At 46.4% G+C, this 22,515-nt stretch overlaps 1 protein-coding gene across 6 annotated transcripts in view; it reads right to left on the bottom strand.

The window, feature by feature from the left end:
• CUNH16orf71 (chromosome unknown C16orf71 homolog) overlaps positions 1 to 22,515 on the bottom strand; it is a 250,942-nt gene that overhangs the window by 116,158 nt on the left and 112,269 nt on the right. For all 6 annotated transcript variants that reach the window (XM_019507572.1, XM_019507575.1, XM_019507573.1 and 3 more), the window contains 3 exons: positions 8,429 to 8,545; positions 5,284 to 5,428; positions 2,032 to 2,347 (listed from right to left, as the gene is read on the bottom strand). In XM_019507572.1, coding sequence (XP_019363117.1) covers positions 2,032 to 2,347; positions 5,284 to 5,428; positions 8,429 to 8,545 — 578 coding nt within the window. The remainder of the gene's footprint in view (positions 1 to 2,031; positions 2,348 to 5,283; positions 5,429 to 8,428; positions 8,546 to 22,515) is intronic.

Raw genomic sequence — 22,515 nt, 5'->3', positions numbered from 1 at the left:
TCAATTGAACTAATGAGAGAGGCTTTGTTTTCTGATAGAGTGTTAAATGCTGATAACAGAGCTGATAAATGCTCTATTACCAAGTGGGGGGGGGTGCAGAACCCCACCCTAATCAGAGCATCTTGTTGGGGCCTGGCCACACACCCCTCAGCTCAGCATTATGGAAGAGAAGGGAGGGCTGCTTTAGCACCCCCTGACTTCTAGCCTGAGGCACAGCAGGCATGTGCCTGAATTTCCTCAATCCAGAGGGGATGTCTACACGGTTACAAACTGGTTCAGCCTAGCCAGGTTAGGTTAACCTGCAAAGATTTAATCAATTCAGGCTCAGGCTTTTTGAATAGCTGTCCCTAGCCCTAGAGTGAGCTATGAAGAGCATAAATCTAGTAAAATCAATCTGCTTAATTGCATGCGCCAGTGTTACTCATGCCAACAGATTCTAAGTCAGCTGACCAACATTTTGTGCCTTCCTGGCAACTGTGTCTCATTGACCCTGATCACAGCCCTGTTAGCCTAATCAGAGCCTCCCAGCGCTTATCACACCTTAAGAGCAGTAATCATGACCTTCAGACACCCCCACAGCCACAGCCATGCCTCAAAGGCCTTACTCTGTTTCACATACCAGTCCCTCTGACCCTATCTTCAGATCCAGTCACCCAGGCACCTGGTCCTGGCAGGGCTGCTCCAGCTCATGAGGTCCCAGACCCTGGTAAAGCTGCTGTTTCTCCATTCTAATCCACCAGGTCCCAGGCCCTTGTAGGCCTGCTTCAACCTATGAACTGCTAGGTTTCTATTTACTCATCCCATAGGCCCCTGAAGGGCTCCATCCTGGTATATACTTCTATAGCAGGAGTTCTCAATCCCTGGGCTGCAGCCCAGTGCTGGGCCACAGCGGGTTGACTGCCAGTCTGCGGCATGGTCGGCTGCCAGACCAGAAGTGGCTGTGGACTGGCAAACTGTGGATGCCCCAGAGCAGAGTGAACAGGCCACGGCTTCTTCTGCAGGGCCCGCAGCAGTGCGGGGTTTGGCCTGCTCCCCCGCCTGAGGAGTGGAGGTATACTTACCTGTCTGCCGGCCAGAAATTTTGGCCACGGTCAGCTGTGACTGCTGGGCTGTGGCCACTTCTGGGCTGTGGTTTGCCAGGCCATGGCATAAAAACTTTGGGAACCCCTGCTCTATAGCATGGATTGCCTCCCAGGCACTGCACCCTAAACCCCACCACTCCTGTAGCCACAATCCACTTAAAGAAATACAAACACAGATCCACTAATTTCAAGGCCCACCTTGGGTCTCTCCATTTCTGCAAACCCCTTTCCCTATATGCTGTCTCTTGCCCAACCTCCAGGGTACCCTCCTATGTCTGCAGTTTTCGTTCTAGCAAAAACTCTTCTCCCCAAAGAGGCGAGGGCCAGACTGAGGCTCTAGCTCAGGGTCTTAGCTTATATTGCCCAGGAGCACCACTGCCTCTGGTCCAACCCAGGACAGGGGTTTTTCCTTCACCTTAATCCACTTGCCCTTCCTACACTGCAGTCCTTACTTACATACTTATCTGGAGCTGTGCACTACTGTAGTGCAACTTGCTCCCAAGTAGTTATCCTGTCTTTCTGTTGCCTCAGCTGCTTACTGTCTGGCAGTTAGCCCTGCTTCAGCAGCCCACTGATTGCAGTGCTTTCTCTCCCTTAAAGTAACAGGGGCTAGAATCCCCCTGTCACAATCACCCCTGGTAAATCCTGTGCCCACTGTCATGTTTCCCCGCACAGTGATCACCAGGGTGATAAGCCTTCCTAGCCACCTTTCTTTTTCATGAAGTCTTCTAAATTGGGGGTGGGGGAGCAGCAGCATTGAGAAAGGTGACTAGAGGAATTGGCTTTGCAGACATTAATAGTAACCCATTAACAATGCAGAAGTAGACTGGTACTCCAATACGACGTTGCGCGTAGCCACACCCCTTCCTGTGGGAACAATGACTCTATCTGCTCCCTAACCCCCGTTAAAATCAGAGGATCTTAGAAATGCATCATATAGATTTGTCACCTTGATCTGTTATATTTGCAGGCAGGATTCTGGACACCAAAATGAAGTGCTGTGTCAGAATATATTCTTCCTCCAAACCAAAGGCACAGCTCCCTGTTCACACGGCTGTCTGTGCGGGGCAGGTAGACGAGAGGCTCAGCTCGGCTCCTACAATAGAGGGCACTGATGGAGCTGCAGTCAGTCACACGGGCTAGCTGTGGATCAGAAGGCCCTACAATATCCTGTAAGGTGTGTCGTGCTTTCGGCCCTCTCAAACTTAATGCCAGAACTGGTGGTGCCTTGCCAGCCTCAGGAGAATAAGCAGAAGGCAGCTCTTCTGTGAAAGAGAAACATATGTTTGACTAAAGCAGAGTGCCCTCTTTCTAGGCTCACTCATTCTATTCAAGGCCTCTTTTCAAGTCTATATTCTCCCTAGATGACTGATAACTAATCAGCCCTATCTCTTGGTCCCATTACATGTTTATCAAGGTAACATCTGTTTCTCAAAGGGGGTCTCCCCATGTGAGGCAGCTCCTGATCCGACACAGCTGGTTACCTAACCAAGGAGCTAACCTGCCAAACAACCAGCTTGAAGGTGTAATGGCCATACATACAACAGCCTTTGCTGCTGCTCTTGAGATCTATTTGGCTTGCTTGAGAGCAGCCACAGAGAGAACTGTCAGGGCAGCTTCACTGCCTAATTTCTGCGTTTGGAATCCTGGCCTTGATCTTTCTTGAGTGGACAGTGCCTGGATGCCAGCATAAAACACGATCAGATGCTCTCACTGCTGTACTGCTCAGGCAGGGTTAAGAGGAGAGGTATGTCCTTACAGCAGCAGGTGGAACCAAACAGTGGTTCTATGGTGTTTCCTGCTTCTACTGAGCCAAAGGAACCCTTCCATACAAACATGCCTGGCTAGGACAGAGTCGGGAGGTTCTAGGGAAGGAGAACGAAAGGCAGCAGCTGGCTCCAGTCAAGCTCTAGGACAGATTTTCAGCTGGTGTGATATCATAGCACCACTGAATCACAGTGTAACGATCAAAATTGTTATCAGCTGGAGATCTGTTCCATCTTTCCCAATGGAAACTAACACAACAGATAATTCTGCCAAATCTGTATTCTTATGTACTCTGAAATCTACACACATGTAAAGGTGGATACCGTGGGAGTGGATCTCACTGAAAACCACAGAACCCAGATATGGACCATTCACTTTGTGGGGATGGAAGCTAGGAAGAAATCTGGGCAAGATAAGTGGATTATTTTCTGATCCTTTCATGGAAATAGGAAAGCTGATGAAAGGACGCAACTGGAAATTATTTAAAGCTACAGATAAACTGCTCATTCACCCTGGACAGAGTCAGGATCTGGGCTGTGTGGGGAAGGAATGAGGAGTAATGACATCTCAAAAGAAAATACCTGACCACCAACCCTTCATCTACTTGCTAAGACCTGAGTTCTGGGTTTCCTTATTTCCTGTCATACTTGAAGATCCACAGCAGAACATTCTCTTCCCCTCTGTAACAACCCCCTCGCCAAACACACAGCCTGCCTTCATGAGGATTGCCAGGTGGGTGAAGGAATGGAATCCAATTCACTTCTGTATGGCTCCCATTACAGTGATCAGAAAATGAGAGGCAGGATACATCTTCCTCTGCACTGGTGTTTAGATACATTTAATGACCTCAGTTCTTACAGGGAAATCAGGATCCTAATCTCATGGGTTTACAATTTAAACTTCAACCTATTTGTATTTTTTTAAGTTTCCAAGTGAAGGGTAAAATTCAGTGTTCTGATCTGCGTAGCAAACCTCAGTTCACATACATTTTCCCTCCATACGAAGTGGTTCTTCACAGCATGTCCAAAGGGTAGAGCATCAGAAACCAGATCTGAAAGCAGAATTCTACCTGTTTTCTGTTACTGATTGGTGACTTCATGGTTTTCTTATTAATTTCCAAAGCCCTCCAGTCACTGGTGAAAACACGTTAAATCCACACTGCTGAGACAACTGAAGCAGTAATCATATTTATGAGCTAGTCTGGTTCCACTGTTTTCAAATGTGACAAAGAAGCAGGGACACTGCAGAATTTCTTTGAGTGACTGACCTGGTTTTGACTGAATTTCTGTCCAGACAAAAAGAAAACCTGTTTCTCTCAGTCTCAGTCTGCCAACATTCTTTCCCAAGCGAAATGGATTACATGAGTACATGTCCTGTTGTCACACATAGGTCTTTCACGAGAACTTCTTGGCTTAAAAATACACAGAACTGTTGTGTTACAGAGGCAATCCCTATTCTTGTAGTTATGGGATGGTTTTCAAACTAAGATCTTGAAAGTTAGCAGTTAATTAAATCTGATACACATCTTAAGAGGTAGGTTTTATCATCTTGCTTTTAAATGGACAAAACTGAGGCTCTGAGAAGTTATAAGGGCCATATTTTCAACACAGATGCCTAATATTATGGATTTGGGCAGCCAACATTAGACACTCATCATACAAATGTTTGGGTTTCCTGCCTCCATTTCCCCTCTATTCTCCCAGATTAAAAGGTGGGAGATCAGCAATCTGCCAAACTATAAAAAGCAGCTGCGGAAGGGCCAGAGTACCAGTCCCCCACCACCAAAAGCTATCTAAGAATTGATACAGGGATATCGGAGCATAGGACTATCAGGAACTTCCTGGGCTATCAAGCCTAGTGCCTTGTGTTTGTAGGCAATCATTTTCCCTAATGAGTCCCCCAAACTATCCACTCTAACCCCTCACACACACCACAGCTTCAAAGCACCCCTAGAAAACAAAACTAAAACACTCTACACTGTGCCAAAGGTAAAAACCAGTGGAAATAAGGTAGGACCCTACTGTTTCCTAAGGCTTAAAGGCCAAAGATCAGGAGACAATTTGAGTTCCTTATAGAAGAAAACTCCAGGGCAACCACTAGGGGCTAATATAATGTTTAAAGCACGTGTACTAAACTGTGCTAGGTTTCTTTCATTCTAGCCCCAATTCCATCCAGGTCACTAGCCCATACATTCAGTAAGAACATGGAGATTTAGGAAAGACCTTTTACAGAAGAAAAAAGGCTACAGAAAATGTCAGTGTTACAACACTTGTAGAAATATAACATAGGGAACAGATGAAAGCAAACAGCCCAGAATGTGTCTGACTCTCAGAGGAGAAGACAAGGGCAAGCCTGAAGTCACGCTCATACCACCCCATAGTACTAACCAGTGTAGTTAAATTGGTGTAAGTTCTGTGTGCAGATAAGATATTACCTGTGGTAGAGAGCAGCAGGTTGTGCTGGGGATAAAGTAGGCGGAGTCCGCAGATATCCAAACCAGCACTGAGAATCAACTGTAGCATATGATGGGTGGCCAAAGGGTTTTGGAGTAGGTTTTCAAATAGCAACACCAAGGCAACCTGAACAGAAAGGCAAAGGTCACAAAGGACAAACAAGCACACCCCTATTAGTGACAATGACGTTTCTATTCCTAGAGAGAACCATAGATATCAATCACATGTAAATATCTCTCTCTTTTTTGTCTTCAGATTTAATCCCCATGTCTTCCTTATGCTGTATGATCTTTCTGGACTCTTTGTTGTGTATTTATAGTGATCAACACGCTACTTTGCTAGCCCATGATTGGATCCCGTGCACTACCATGATATTAACACTTATAATATATAATGCCTTTTGTCACCTGAACTACCTTATTTTCTCACATATACCACACCCTGAATAAAACACACACCTTGGTTCTGGAAGGCAGAACATAGAAAAAAATATTTTTCCAGAGTCATGGCCAACTGTGACATAGAGTAAGTCCTCCTGGAAACACAGTGTGTCCAGAAATGTGGCATCCAAGGAAACAGTCTGGGTGAAGTACCTGGTACCAGGAACTTCCCCGGTTAGGCCCCAGACCTTTGCAAACGCAGCAGCAAGACTGTTCGGATTTTTTACTGTAAGAAGCTTTTTATATAAGTTACTGTACTTAAAGTGCTATTTCCACATCACAGGCCTCATTAAGATAATACAAACAGCTCACCTGCTGCTTTAGGTGCAAGCTCAGCCAATAGGTATGGCTATGAGAGGATTAACCTAGGACTCTGACATCTTGGCAGCTTCATGGCATGCAAAGTATTTTCAGACTTGCTTATTTTCCAGAAAACAGCCTCCCCACTTAAAACATACATCCCAATTTTGGGGGCAGGGGTGATTTTAGGGGGAAAGTTGTGTGTTGTATGTAAAAAAATATGGCATTTTCCTTTGATTTGTTACTGTCAGAACTGTAGGTTATTTGGGGCAGGACATGAAATGTATTGACTCTGCTGATTAATTCTGTAGTCAAATAATAGCAAGAGACAAGATAGCTATTTTTCCATATTAATGGCAATTCCAAAATCAATACAAGAATATAATCCAAAAAGTGGATACCAAAGGCGAACTATAATTTATTTATATGCCGCAATCTTATTTTCTAGAGGAATTAATTCAGTCCGTCCTCAGATATGGTACAAAAACTGCCATTACACAGTAAACTTACCCTTCCTCCAACATGCTGTGTTGCTCTATGTGGGCTACCTCATCTAAAATGGAAGCAGTATTTGCCTTCACATAGGATTTCAGGTGCACTAATCAGCCTGCTCCCATACTAACTAGTACGCCTGCAATGCTGTGTGAACACAGCCATACTGATTCTGGTTTAAGAGGCAACCTGAGCAAAACAGTGCAGCCTGCTGAAGGTGTCGCTTCCAGGCACGGTGAGTTTATCATGTAGGCATAGCCATAGCTATATAATGAATATATACACCATGAAAAAAATGTTCTCCATTTAATTCTCTTTTTATTTTAAATGTACTTCACTCCCCCGTAAGGAGGAATATTGTACTCAAAGTGCACATGATGTAATGGAAGAATCTGGGTTGTTCTGGAAATTCAGGGATAGTGGATATCTGAAGAGCATGACTGTACTGGCCTGTATTTTGTGTACAGTTCTCCCTTCCATACAGACACACAATACCATCCTCAATCAGGAGCTTTATTGCTGCAGTGAATGCCAAATGAATTCATCATTACTGGACACTTTAAATGAAGTGTTACCAAATGCTGCTCCCCCATAAACACATAATGAGGCTTACAACATTATGATAAACGAAGTTATAAATCTAACTGAGGAATAAAAAGTCTAGTCCAACTAGAAAAAAAACTCAATTGTTTTCTCTTCATTTACTTATAATTCCCCTATTATTAACCCATTGCTCATATAAGCTAAAAAGAAAGGAATTGTCCTGTAGCTCTATGCCTCATAAAACCTTCATGGAGACATCCCAAGTGGTGAATTATATCATGGGCGGTGATATAACTGAGCATGTCTGTGTAAGGTAGGGGGAACATCAACAATCACCCCATTTTATCCTTTCCCTTCTCAGGGTTTACCTTTGTCAATGCCTTGCACTGTGAAGATGTCTTTCTAAGAGCTGCCTGTAGAAACTCAGAAGTGTGATTCTTGAACTAGCCCCAGCACGTGTTACAGAAGGAAGCCAGGAACTTCAAGTGCTTATAGACATGGTGGGAAAAAAACCCCAGCACTTTAATTTCAGCTCAGCATGCCCCCGCACTGAGCACAGTGCATGCCCAGAATAGGAATCGTGTCAATTTGACCCGGCTCACCCAGCACCTTTGTAGTTCACACATTTCACCTGGCCTTTTTGGCACTTTTATCTAATAACTGATTGAATCAGCTATTAGATAAGAATGCCAAAAAGCCTGGCTGAAGCGTGTGAGCTATACAGATGCTGGGCGAGCCAGGTCAAACCAACATGATTCCTATTCTGGTAAAGTGCAGTTTTGGTTTTTTTCCTATGTCTGTCAGCACCATCCATGATCCAGCTAAGTGCCCCATGTCTTCAACTCCTATTGATAAACCTTAGGCACAGTGAAGGATTGAAGCAGGAGTATTGAGCTTTCTTAGCAGCTTGTCCATCTTGATGCACATTTAGAAAGAAAATCATAACATCTGTATCTGTAAATCAAGTTTGTGGTGAAGTTTTGAAATTCCCAAACCAGACTTACTAAATCTTTTATTGAGAAATTCTAAAATACAGACAAACTCTATGACACATCAGCTTGCAGTCAAGCTGGCTTGGTATTTCAAAATAAGTCTGCATTGCTGATATGCACCTGACTGGTATCATTTTCTCTAGCCTTTACATTTCAGAGTTTAATCTTTGCAGGCTCAGTGCAATGGCTAGATCAAAATTAATGATACCAAAGGTTTGGCTGGTATATTAGAGTGAGAAACATTTGAAAATGAGTATTTGTGTATTTGTAACAATTCTGTGAGTTCAAATATTCCATACCAGGTTTGATCTTCCCTTAGCTTTCCACTTAATTCTAAAATTCAGACAGGAATTCTTTACCTCTGTATCTATATCTCTGCTAGTCCCAATGTCACTGCTGCTAGGGAAGTATTTTTCATCGGTTTCTATGGTCTGCCAATAAAACCCAGCTGGCACTGCAAATGCTTTTTCCACTGCCTGAAATATAAAAGGGATAGTTCCTATTTGTGAATTATTTTGGTTCTTCAAAGTCAGAAACTGAAAAAGAGAACATGCTTAATGCTAAGGCTAGAGATCAGAAAAAATGATAAAGAGTTACAGTAATTAGTCCATTGTCATCACTTTACTATTTGCTGTTTTATCTGTCCAATTAGGATCATCAGTACAGTAAAGACAGTTTTAAACAGTATCCCCAGGAGCATGGACTTGCTACAACTGGTATCCTAGGGGAATGAACATTACTAGGGCTCAGTCCAGTTAGCCATTCCATGTGCAGATCTTCTGTTGACTTTAATGGAGTTACACATGAGTACATGTTACATGTGATCAAGCCATATTCACACACACATACATATACAAACGCACATATTTTTATACATATATTTAGTTTATATTCATATCTATATCTCTAGCTATATACATATATCTATATATCTCTATCTATAGATATAGATTCAGATGGGATGGGGCTGCAGGTGGGCAGGAAGCGGCGCCCAGGAGCTGAGTGAGCTGCTGCCACAGGGGCTGCTAGGAACCTGAGTTTGGCCACCACGCAGCCTCTGCCTTGCTGCACATCTGGAGGAATGGAACTGGCCACACATGCCACAGCCCAAGCTGCCCTTCAAGCCTGGGCCAGGAGGGGCTGAAGGAACTACTGCAGGCTGGACAGAATCCCTTGGTGGACCAGATCCAACCCACAGGCAGTATTTTGCCCACCCCTGTGATAACATAATATTGTGACCATTTTAGGAATTGGCCAGTTATTATATAAGAATGAAACCAAAGTAATTTCATCAAAGGAAAACAAACCCAACAAAAAGTAGCACAGTTCCCAAAGTCCTGCTATGCCAGATACTGGTGCATTTAGGTAAGTGACAGACACTGGCCTTCAGCTTCATGTTGCAGCATTACACAAGCATGGCATTCCCAGTATAACCACACACCTCACTTTCCACTGTTGCTTCCATATTTTCTGGGCAGTCAAGTAAGCAAACTATCCAAGTGCAGTTTGAGCTTTTATGTTTAAGGCTGTCAGTCATAAAAATTTACTTTGGCTTCCAGCTTAGCCTCAAGGCCAAGATTCCTGAATGATCTTCTACAGAATGTGGGAGAGAATCTTATGAAGTTCTTGTTAATGGCAGAAATAATGTTCCCAGATACAGAAGTGCAAATCTGGAGTAACTCCAGGAACAGACAGGATTATATGGCATTGAAATTTAGTCCTATGAATAGGGGGGAAAAAAATTTCAGTTGTAAATTGGAATGGCTCCACTGACTTTAATGGCACTACTTTGACTTATGCCAGCCATGAATTTGCCTCTATCACGTTAGAGTATCTTTTTTGCTCTGATGCCACCAAAATGTATTCCACAGAAAAGAAAGGAAATATCACCGAGATTTCATTAAATCTTCCGTATGGATAGAGTATGGGCTAATTACTTGAAAAAGCAGCCATTCTGTATTATGAAGTACATATAACACAGGATAATTGTGTAATCACCTGAGAGATATTCTGTTCTGCTGGGCAAATAATAGACATTTTAGATCCTTCTATAAATATTTTAAAATAACAACAAGAAAATGTGATTAATTTGAATAATGTTAAAAGCCTTCTGGTTCCATTGTGTTTTGGCAGCATTTTCCAGTTTGACCTCTCTTTTTTTATTATTATTATACTGTTAGAGATATTTACATGGAAACAGCAATTTGGGGTCAAATCCTCAGCTCCTGTGAATCAGCAGGGCTCCACTGGGGTCAGAAGATTACCTTAATTTCCTCCTGTCAAAAATTAACCCCTTTGGTTTTGCAGCACTTTGCCAACCAGCCTTTGCCTAGGACATCACACTCATTTGCTTGGAAAATATTGATATAGATATAGAAACAGGAAAATATTACCAAGCCAAGATAAGAAAATAGAAGCCCTCCTCTGTTTCCAAAGGTCCGTAGCAGCTCCTCCATGCAGCACTGACAAGGGGAAGCATGCATGGGAAAGGGATCAGGACAGACTATGCAGGATAAGCATGGAGAGGGACTCCGCCTCTGCAGATTTTGCCACTTACAAGGCATTTCACCTCTTGTCAATCAAATGCAGAAGCAGCAGCAGCAGCAGCAAGGACCTCTCCAGAAAACTGCACCTTTTGTTGCTATGGTCATAGTTTCATAGTTGGTAGAGTCAGAAGGAACCTGAACAGATCATCAAGTCCGACCCCCTGCCATGGCAGGAAAGAGTATTGGGGTCAAACGACCCCAGCAAGGTGATTGTCTAGCCTTGTCTTAAAGACCCCCAGGGTAGGAGCCAGCACAACTTCACTTGGGAGTTGGTTCCAGATCCTAGCTGCCCTGACAGTGATGTAGTGCCTCCTGATGTCTAATCTGAATCTACCCTCTGCAAGCTTGTGACCGTTATTTCTAGTCACTCCTGGTAGTGCTCGGGGGCACAGAGACTCCCCCAATGCCTGCTGGTCCCCTCTGACTAGTTTGTAACAGGCCACTAGATCCTCCCTCAGCCTTCTCTTGTGGAGGCTGAATAGGTTCAGGTCCCATAGGGCCTGCCCTGCTGCTCCCTGATCATGCAAGTGGTCCTTGCTTCTTACTTCCCCACCATTGAAACCCCACTTCTTAACTCTTGCCAGGAGAGCTGAAGGATGCTGTCAGCAACCAGTTGCACAGCTATGGCAACATCTGTGTGCTATAACATCTCTGCATAGCTGTTGCTGGGTAACTGTTCCACTGTCACAGTCTCCTGTGCACATTTTGCAGGACACAGGCAAGGTGTTCCCCAGAGCAAGAAGCACGGAGAGCTCTCCTAGCCCACTGCAATTCATGATGACCAAGCAATTCTATTTGTTCTAGAAAGTCCCTCCTTCCTTTCTCTTCTAATTCTCCCTCTACCTCCTACCATCCTCCTCCACAAAGAGGATGTATCATGGCTACATAAGTACTTGTGGTGCCATTGTCTGCCTGAGCATAAACTTTTGGATTGGCATGAATATGAGATGTTTATTGGACAAAACATAAATCCCATGAATCAATAAGACAGTTCAGACCTGAACTAGAATATGACTGAATTTCTATGGAAACCTTTATTGCATTTACCAGTTAAGAAACAATCCAACATATCTTAGCAAAGTCAAGGTAAAGGCTGACCTTCAGCTGTGCCTGAGTTTGACTGTTCACCTCCATTTTATATTTCCTGTATTACTTCATACCCTTTACTTGACTTAAATTGTACAAACTAAACGCTGCCCTCATTTACATCTCTGTAGCTCAAAGAAGTGTGTGTGTGGGAGAAACTGAATGTGCAGATGATTGAGATTTTGTATTTATGACTTATTAACATACAAAGGGTCAGGTTCTTATCTCAGTAACTCTGGGCACGTCTACATGTGCAATTAATGCACTTGAATTTTCTGTGAAGAAAAAGTCAGGCTCAATCAAGTGCTCCTTGGTGTACATCTACATATGTACCCCAGTCAGAAGCAAATTTGCTACCAATGGGAGCAGTTCAGTCCAGGGCTGTCTCAGCCCCCCTGTAGCAGCCAGGGGGAGCTCCAGAGAGCTGGCAGAAGGCATAGGGGTCAAGCCTGGGCTCTGGGGAGTGAGTTCCCAGCCATGTGGACCTTGGGATTGCAGACTGACTCAGCAGCAATGGTTTGGGGCAATGCCCCATGCCTAAGCATAGGAGTAAGCAGCACCAGGACTGAAGGGGATGGGGGGAAAGATGCAGGGGGGAAGCAGTGCAGGGACCAAGGGGGAGAAGTGATAGGGAAGCAGCACTGGGACTGGGGGGAAAAGAGGGAGGGAGCAGTGCCAGGGACTGGTGGGGGGAGAATGTCGAGCAGAGCATAGCATTTGGTGTAAAAGAAGAGGGGATGCCGCAGCCAGACCGGAAAGAGGACTCGGCCACAGCTGAGACGCACCAAGCTGAACCCTTGTGCGATGCCAGAGAGACTACGACCCGAAATGGGGAACCATCCCAACCTACCATGCAGATAAGTGAAGCTGGACAGCAGGGGGTTTCAGGTAGCTTATTGGCCAGGAGATGGAGGCATCGGGAGGAGGAGTACCCCAGAGAGAGAGAGAGAGAGAGAGTACTACACCCTCAGGAAAGATGGGGAGAAGGGACACCCAACATCAGCCAGCCTCAGAGAGTCCTGGGTAGACCTAGGTAAAGAAGGAATTTGCCCAGAGGAACTGAGTAAAACGGCCTACTGGCTCAGAGGGCTGCAGATAGTGGAGTTGAAGCCCAGTGCAGCCTCAGAAGTTTTTCTTTGTGTTGTTAAGTAGTAATCCCAAGCTAGGGAAGTATAGCAGAGGAAAAGCCTGATTCCCTGCACACCTGAGTTCTGATCAATCAAGCCCAAGAGTCAACCCGAGACCCAGTAGCATCTGAACATGAATCCTGGGATTGGCAAGCAGAGAATTCATCTCTCCAGGACTCAGTGATCCCAAAGAGAAGGAAGACTATCGCAAGCAGTGTGGAGACATTTGAGGAAAAGCCACCTGCCTAGAGGGCACAGCCATGATCTCTCACGAAGCCCACAGCCAATTGGGCTGGAGAGGATCCAAGAACTGGCTACTCACACTCAATACCAGCAAGAAGATACGACTTGTCACCCAAGAGAATAGGGGCAGAGTGTGAGGGTGGTGAAGCCCTGCACAAGACTGACCTTGCCTGTACAATCATCACTCAAGATACCATCTAAACTCCTGAGAACTAACTTCACATCAAAGATGTGGCAGGTGAGAGGGGGGAAGAACGAGGTAGAGGTCCCTGAAATTCCAGTGTGACAAGGAGCAGTGGTTAAGCCCGCCAGTTCATAGTTGGTATGTGCCAGGAGTTTTCAATGCCTCCCCTCCCTCCCCCCAGCTCATCAACCAGCTGCTGGGGGACTCCCCACTTCTTGACTGGCCAATGGAGATACCCCAACCAAAAAAGGTTAAAAACCCCTGGTATGTGCAAATAACACATTAGCCTAATTTACTGTGCACATGTAGACACTAACACTTCACTGATGCATTAGATTAGTCTAATGTGTAGTAAAGTATCTCTTGTAGATGCACCCGCTAGGAGCAAAAGTTACTTTAAACTGGAATCAAAATACAGCCCAAAGGCTCTATTATTGTTTATGCAGGAAGGAAATGTATTACAGATTACAGGCTGAGTTTTCACAGGAGCAGCAGCTTAGATTGTGCATTTGCAATGACTGTGAATGCATATGTGCACATTTGTACCTGTGCCCTAGGCATCTCAATTTTAATTTTTCATACAAAATACAGACATGTGGAAGCTGAAGCATTTCAGTTTGGATATGCTGCTACAGTGTCACAGGGGAGCTGTAGTTTGGTCACCTTATGCTCCCCACAGGAGGGGCTCCTTGGTTGGACTGCGTCTCCCATTATGCTAAGAACCATCACCTCTGACATCCAGGAGGGGAGAGTGTGCTGAATCTAAGAAGCAATTATCTAAACAGGGAGACCAGTCTAGGGAAGAGAATGCCAGCACAGGGCAGATGGGTTATGTCTTCTATAAGCTGCTGTGACAACATTCCCATCTGAAATATTTCATTATTTAAATTTTCTCAGAAAAAAATGTCCATGGAAAATCTCCCTATTTCTGAGGACCTCAGTTAATTCTCCTGTTTATTTATTTCAGGTGTTCCCATCCCCAGAACACACTCATGAATTGCCTATGAGGCTATTACTCATATATGGCTTGCTCCAATGGCCATGGAAATCAGTTTTACCCTTTCTACTTCCAGCATCAGATGAATTAGGATGTTGCCTATGAAAACATAGGCATTTCAGCATGAGTTAGTCTCCAGGTGCCACCCTGCCCTGCCTTTTGCCTGACTTTTGTGACTTCAGTAATGGTGGCTTAGTCATTTCTCTAGTGCACCTATCCACCTCTTGAATAAACCAATGCTCATTTCCATGGAGAGAGGTATCAAACAGTGGGAGAAGATTATTGACTCTGCCTGTGAAGCTGAGATCTGCTGAAGGAGGAAGATAATGGCTTGGACTGTATAGATCCTGTGAGGAAATGTTAGAGTATTTTTCTTGCAACTTAATACCAAGCCTGAAACTTGAAAAAGTGCAGATCCCTGCACATCACTCTGCCTTGTTTCACATTCCTTATTCCATTCCATTCTATGCTTGATTTACAAAGAGCCAAGCACATTTTAGTTGCTTCCACAACTAGAAGAGTAAATAATTTTAACAGTGATTTGATGGCAGTGGGCTGGACAGTAGGGCTGTGTGAAGCTTTGGCCACTGATTCAATTCGGTGGAGATTCAGCCCAATTCAGTGGCTGAATCTCCGAATCTGAAGCACATCAGGAGACCCTTTAATCTCTCTGAATTGAATTGGAACTCTCTGAATTGATTGGAGAGATTCAGCGATTTGGACATAGACACAGATTTAAACATTTTTTCTACATACCTCAAGGTACCAGGCGGCTCATGAATGCTGTGATGGTGGGGCGGATGGAGCATCCCACAGGAGTGCAGGGGCTCCCCCATGCACTTGGCAGCAGACCTGGAAATGGACTGCCAAGTCAAAGGCAGTGTGGGGAGTCCCAGCGGGTACCGGCAGACCCAGACTTTCGGTCCACTTTTGGGTTCACCACTGAGCACGTGTGGGTTCCCCCCGCTCCCATCCGCTCCAGCTAATTCACTGTGATTTTTTTTATACATGATATATGATATAGCAAGTTAATGCACATTCCAATAAAGTTACATTTGTTTTTGTTTCCATTTTAACTGAATAATATAGCCCTAAGCCCCTAGCTTGTTAGTAAAGCTTCTAGTTTCTCCTTAACTGGAGAAAAATACATATTATGTTATACATGATAATGTGCTGTAGCACTTGCACCCCATTTTCAAAATCCTAGATCCGCTCATGTTTGATTTCCTATCACTATGCCAAAACTGCCTATGTAGAACTAGGTCCAGCTTAAATATACCATCTTACATACCACCTCTGAATGCCTCCTGGTATCTTAGGGAAAGAAGAAAAAAAATTCTTGCCATGTTCAGGCACTTGGAGCCACTCAGAAGTTGTAAAATGGGAGACTCCAACCTCCAATAATCAGCTGAATTCCCCCTATATAGGAATGATCTGTGCTGATACAAGGCACCATGGTTATCTCCTATGCTAACTGCCTTTATCTACTGCCACAAAGGATAGTGTCAAGAGAAAAGTGAGTATGGTAGAGTGATTTCCACTTAACATGAGGTTCCACCATGCTGTGAAAGCTACAGAAGCCCTAAGGCTCCTCAGAGGGGACAGGCTGGAGCAGCCTAAAAATCAGATCACCAAAATCATTTCCAAGACTTCTCCATCTTTCACCAGACCAATCAGATCCTGTGCCAGGAAGCAATCTATAATTCTCTGGAGGTTGGGGTGCCCATAATTCCCTAGTTGGCTGTATTATTTTTTTTTCTTTATAATTACTGACCTTCTAACTACTCTTCAGGAGACATTTTGATTTCTGTGATCTGAAAGGACTGAAGAAAGACTAGCTTATACTAGTGGTGTTCAACCTTTCACCTGTGGACAGAATGGGTGGCACTGAGCCAACCTGTGGGCTAGATCCCACATCCTGGCCTGATCCTGCATATTGGAGCTGGCTGCATGTTGGCCTGACCCAACGCACTGGATCTGGCCATGAAGTGACCGTGCATGCGAACCCCACCACAGACTAGTGATTTGGCACAGAGGGCCAAATCATCCAGCCCACAGGGCTCCCCGCTGGCTGGAAATTTGGCAGCAGGGGAGCAACAATTAATGCTGCCACTGCTTTCTTGCTACTAAATTTCTGGACCGGTGGAGAGTTCCATGAGTCAGATGAAATGGTTCCATGAGCTGGATCTGGTCTGAAGGCTTTAGGTTGAGCACCACTAGTTTATGCCATTGCAAGGACTGAAAACAGACAACATTACTAAAAAATAATAATTAAAAAGAAACCTGGAGCTACTCTTTTTTTTTCAGGTGATATTACCAAAAGGAAGCCAGGCACAGTCATGAGGAGAGATTTCACAGCAAATGTGTTGTAAAATATTGAGCAGAAACAAGAAGAAGCACACACCAAAGAAATCTGGATACTGTATTTCACTAGAGCCTGTGTGTTGCTATAACATGGTTTTCTAGGCCAGCGCTTTTCAACCGGTGTGCCTTAGCACACCAGTGTGCCACAAAGAGCTCCCTGGTGTGCTGCGAGAATTTTGGAATGAGAAGAAAGTTCTCCAGCCACCTAGAACTAACGAATAAGCTGCACTGATTAAATATTCACAGAAGACTCATGCATGTGTTGGCTGTGTAGGAGAGAGAGAACCAGCCAAGCAGAAGGAAATTCATCTACTGTGCATGTGTTGGCTGTGGAAGATGTGTAGTTTGTGAGCCTCTGAACAGCTCTGCCATGGAATTTTGTGGTGGCAATGAGCTACAATGAGTTCTTAAGTACGGGAACGGGAAATGCCTTAACAGGTGTACCATGGAAAATTTTTATTGATGTAAGTGTGCCTTGGGCTGGAAAAGGTTGGGAAACACTGTTTTAGCCATTGCACAGAAGACAACCAGATCCAACCATTCCCCTTGCATCCAATATATTCTGTTTGCTGTTGAATTACCAAGAGCTTGAAAGTAGAAAATAGGATCAATTAGTGGGAGTGGATGGGGTGAGATGGAATTTTTTAAGGTTGTAGCAGGATGCCCTCCAAGGGTGGCCATGAAGCTCCTGGAGTCCCTTCAGCACTTACCCACTCTGGTCTCTGTGGGTAGTGGTCTCTGTGGGACTGAATCACACTTTCATTCACCAACCAAGCCTTGTTGTATTTGCTTTTATATAACGGAGGCTGCCCCAGGGACCAGAGTGGGTTCCTCATCTATCTTTGCCCTGGGCCACAAGTTCTCTGATCCCCTTTCATCTCTGGCTGTGGCCACTCTTTGACCTTTGGCCTGTCCCTTCCAAGTACCTGGCCCCACTTTGGGCCAGTTGTGATCTCCAGGCTGGAAGGGACAGGCCAAAGGTCAGACAGTGGCCACAGACAGAGATGAAGGAGATCAGGGAACTTGGATGAGGGCTGAAGGGACTCCAGGGGCTTCACAGCCATCTCTGGAGGGCACCCTGCTACAGTTATACTTTGGCTGGGAAAGCGGTCCATACAGAGAGCAGAACCACGGGTGAGCAAGGGTTGGAAGCAGAGGGACTGATCTCACAGTGTCTCACTGGCCCAAGGTGGGGGCAGGGCCCAGGGAGGGGTCAAAGGCTGATGATAGCCATAGCATGAGACTGCTGGAGCTTGCGTGTCTGGAGATCTCAACTGGCCCAAAGTGGGGCCAGATACTTGGAAGAGACAAGCCAATGGTCAGAGAGTGGCCACAGCCAGAGATGAAGGGGATCAGGGAACTTGTGGCTCAGGACAGAGATGGATGAGGCAGTACCATCCATGGTGAGAAGGGTCTGAGAAATGAAGGCTGCGTGTGGAGGAGAGACCCTGAGGGCAAGCACTGAGGTTTGGGCACAAATGCAGGGACTAGGAGAGAGCCTGTGGGGTGCAGGAGAGGATATCCAGAATGGATAGCCTCAGAGAACTGCATAGAGCACACCCAAGAAGCTCAGAAGAGAGAGGGAATCTCTTGGTCCTGGATAAGACTGGAAATGGCACCCCCCTGGGGCTGGTTAGTGTGGTGGGGCTACTTGTGGTGAGGAGGTAGCCTTATAAAATATCACATGTAGCCACCCCAGGGAACGGCATGTATGGGACACCTGAAAACCCCAGCTACCACTGCCTTGTGGGTTACATCATGGAGGAGAAAGGCTAAAGGACCACACCCTAACAGAAAAGGAGATTTGGGAAACCCTCGGGAGGATCGCCAAAGCGGGGAGGTATGTGACAGGATTCTTGGCAAGCTCATGCCACTTTAAGAGAGGCAGCCTGAAAAGCAGCCTGCAGGTGGCAAAGGAAACTAATGAGAGCCTCACCTGATTAGGAGAGGGATGAGCTTAGACAAGATATAAGCCCAGACCCTGAGTTGAGTAGGCAGTAAGATCCAGGAGGCTGCTGTAGGAACATCTCTTAAGCAGGATGGCTGTACGCCTGGAATGTCAATGTGGAGAATACAGGCAGCAGCAGTTTAAAGGTTTGGGAAGGGACTAAGGAGTTGCAGGTGATCCCTAGGGGCACAGTAGGGAGTGTAGGAGCCCAGAGAGTGTGGGACCAGCAAGTCCAGGAGCCAGAGAGTAACTGAGTGAGGGACCAAGAGGTCCAGGAGCCAGACAGCAGCTGAGTGAGGGACCAGGAGACCTGAAAGCCCAGAGAAGGCTGAGTATACGGAGTGAAAAATCATTGAATGATGACATCTGCAAAGCATGAGGTGTGGTGTAGGGGTGGATGGAGCCACACAATTAGCCCATAAGGCAATGACCAGAAACCTGGTGGACATTAGAATAAGAGCAGAGTGGAAGCTCTGGGAAAGCCTCCTTTATATAAAAGCAAATACATCAAGACATGGCAGACAAATGAAGGGGTGACTGCCCAAAGAAACCAGAGTGGGTAAGGGCTGAAGGGACTCCCGGGGCTTCAGTCACCCCTAGAGGGAACCTTGCTACAAAGGTAAACAAATAAACTAGTGAAGATTTCCAAGCCCTAGCAGGATTTGCAGAAAGGCACATCTCCAGCTATTCTTATCAGCTAAGGCCCTTGGTGTTTTCCAGCATAATGACAATTGCCCAGGCCCTTCTTTCTATGGAAAAAACAGATACTCAAATACCCCATGAGAAATCACTAGCCTTCTTTCTAGGAGAAATCCAGCTTCTCCATATCAACAAGATGAAAAGCAGGACAAACTGAATACCTCAGCCCATCTTCAGGTTTGGGTCAAGATGAGAGGCAGGAGCATTGACCAGAGAGATGACAAGAAAGTTCTATGCCATGGTTAATAGTGAGCAAGAATGATTCTTGAGGTCCCTGGTAACAAAAATAGGGATGTGAAAGGGTAAATGATTAATCATTTAAACAGTAAGTGCAGTGATAGTTTACTGGTTATCCTTTAGCTCAGAGCTGGCGTAGTCTGGCAGGGAAGTGGGGAAGGGAACCTGTGCAGTGTCCCAGAAGGCAGTAGGGCAAGCAAGCAGGAGGGAGGGATGGGGAGGTGGATGGGGTGGGGTGCAATAGTACCCATAGTCCAGTGTTTCTCAACTTGTGGGTTGCAACCCAAAAGTGGGTTGCAAGAATATATGAAAGGGTCACAAGCAAACTTTTTGAGCCCAGAGTGTGTGTGAGAGTAGCAGCCCCAGCAGGGGGCAGAGTAGCAGCCCCAGCAGGGGGCATGTGGTCAAAGCACATCTGAGGATGCCTGAGGCCAATTTTGGGCCAGAAGCTGGGTGCGGCCCAACTAAAGAGACCGTAGAATAATAGTGGATCTAGATGCCTTCTATGAAGCATGGGACACAGCATAAGGGAAGGCTGAGAATTGTGTATTTGGCCCTTGTCATCGTGGCAATAAATTGGGCAGCCTCCTGCATTTTCCATCTATTTTGATACGTGAAGGTGTGGCAGGTGAGTGAGAACTGACTGCCCTAGACAGGTGGGTGGGCCAATGTTGTAACCAGCCTCATGATGGCCCCGTTACAATCAACAAAATGAATTCTTCTTTAAAGGAGAAAAATGTGGAAAACCATGGCTTTTCCCTTGAAGGCTGTCAGATTTCCAGCCTGCAAGGGGCTGTTTGGGGCCTCCTATGCCTCTCGCCCCAGGGCTGGGACCTAGGAGCAGGGAACAGTGGGTTGGAGTGAGTGGCACTGGGTTGGTACTGGCCACGGATGTTTACAAATGGGTCCTGGTACAAAAAAAGGTTGAGAACCACTGCCATAGCCTAAAAGGAAAACAGGGAGCAACTTAATGACTCATCAATTAATCAATTAGCTGCTCATTCACAGGTGCTCCCTCCCTCCCAGCACAGGGCTTCACCTGGGCTATGTTGTCTGGTTGGGCTTGCCTCCTCCCACAGTCAAAGGGCCCCAGGAGCTGGGAGGCTCCAAGCAGCAGCTGTGTGGGAGCTCCTGTGTTATCATGTAATTGTTTAACTGATATAATTAGAGGAGGTTAAATGAATATTTTTTAAATGATATATACATCCCTAAGCACAAACACCTCTCCACCATATCAAAGTTGCAAGCCTTGGGAGGATTAGTTACACTACTGTCCCAGACAAAGGAGACATTAACCTAGGGGTGGGCAAAATCTGGCCCACCAGGCCATTCTAACTGGCCCACAGGGCCCCTAAAAATTTAGAAAATTAATATTTATGTGCCCCTAGCTGCCTGTCAAAGATGACAGGAGCCTGGGGCAGTACGACCCAAGGGGAGACCTCCTGCAGGATCAAGGGGCACTCGCATGATCGGGGGCAGCAGGGCAGGCCCTATGAGGAGAGGCTACGGGACCTGAACCTGTTCAGCCTCCACAAGTGAAGGCTGAGGGGAGATCGAGTGGCCTGTTACAAACTAGTCAGAGGGGACCAGCAGACATTGGGGGAGTCCCTGTTCCCCCGAGTACTACCAGGAGTGACCAGGAATAATGGCCACAAGTTGGCAGAGGGTAGATTTAGGCAATATCAGGAGGTGCTACTTCACGGTCAGGGCGTCTAGGATCTGGAACCAACTTCCAAGAGAAGTGGTGCTGGCTCCTACCCTGGGGGTATTTAAGAGGAGGCTAGATGTATACCTTGCTGGGGTCGTTTGACCCCAGTACTCTTTCCTGCCATGGCAGGGGGTCGGACTCGATGATCTGCTCAGGTCCCTTCCAACCCTAGAAACTATGAAACTATGAAGCGGCTGGAGAAGCAGGTCCAGCCTGGCACCTCCCCCCGCCGCCTCTAGCCATCCCCACTCCAAGTGGCAGCTGGAAGCCTCTGCCTAGCTGGGGCTTCTCAAGGCTTCTGGCCTGGGGCTGTTCCAGTCTTCTTGCACAGAGGGAAATACAGATAAGAAAGTGTGTGGGGGGTGGAGGCAGGGGAGGACCACGGGTGATCATCCCAGTCCTCAGGGCCGACCAGGCCAACCCCTGCAGTCCCAGTGCTGCAGCTGGGAACCACATGGTGCTGGAACGGCTGGCCAGCAGATGGGGGGTGGGGGGCTAATGGCTGCAGCAGGTGGGGGAAGGGGCAGCAAGCAGGCACACAAAGCACAGCGACAGCTGTGCAGGAGCACAGGACCCACACTGGTGAACAGGGGCCAGTGCTGGCAGGGCCCAGAGCAGGGCGGCAGGAGCTTGGGGTGGGGGCTATGGAGCCTGGCTGCGGTGCTCAAGCAGGGAGAGGAAGGAGCCCGCCTGGCTCCACAGAGCCCGCCTGGGCTTGCAGGAGCACTAACGGGGGCTCTGCCTGCTGCAGGGGGGAGGGGGACACGCTGTGGGCAAACTCTCCCCCTCCACAAACCATAGCCCTCCTTAGCCACACTCCCTCACACACTCACAGCCCCCCACAAAACCCATACCCACCCACAGCCCACACATCCACACCTATCTTGGGTTCCTTGACAACAACCCATGCTTTCGGGAGGGTGGATTGCTGGGGCGGGATGGGCTTCATCTCTCCCCTAATGACAAGCGTGTCTTCTCTTCCAGGTTGGCTGATCTTGTACGGCGAGCTTTAAACTAGACTCGCTGGGGGAGGGGGCTGCCAGAAGACAAGGAGACGCCATCAGGGCAAGGAGGGCAAGGGTAAGTAATGGGGGTCCTGATAGTCTTCCTAATCGGGGGGGGGCACACACAGTCTTGCAAGGCCTTAAATGCCTGTACTCCAATGCTCGTAGCATGGGGAACAAACTGGAGGAACTCGCCCTCAGAATAGCTAGTTCAAACCCAGATGTCATAGGGCTGACAGAGACGTGGTGGGACTCGTCCCATGACTGGGCAGTTAACATTAGGGGCTATAGGCTGTACAGGCG

This window comes from Gavialis gangeticus, unplaced genomic scaffold (genome assembly GCF_001723915.1).
Source record: "Gavialis gangeticus isolate Ggan-Ray unplaced genomic scaffold, GavGan_comp1, whole genome shotgun sequence".
NCBI lineage: Eukaryota > Metazoa > Chordata > Crocodylia > Gavialidae > Gavialis > Gavialis gangeticus.
The sequence above is the reverse complement of the archived record's forward strand: the minus strand, read 5'-3'. Positions and strand labels throughout refer to the sequence as shown.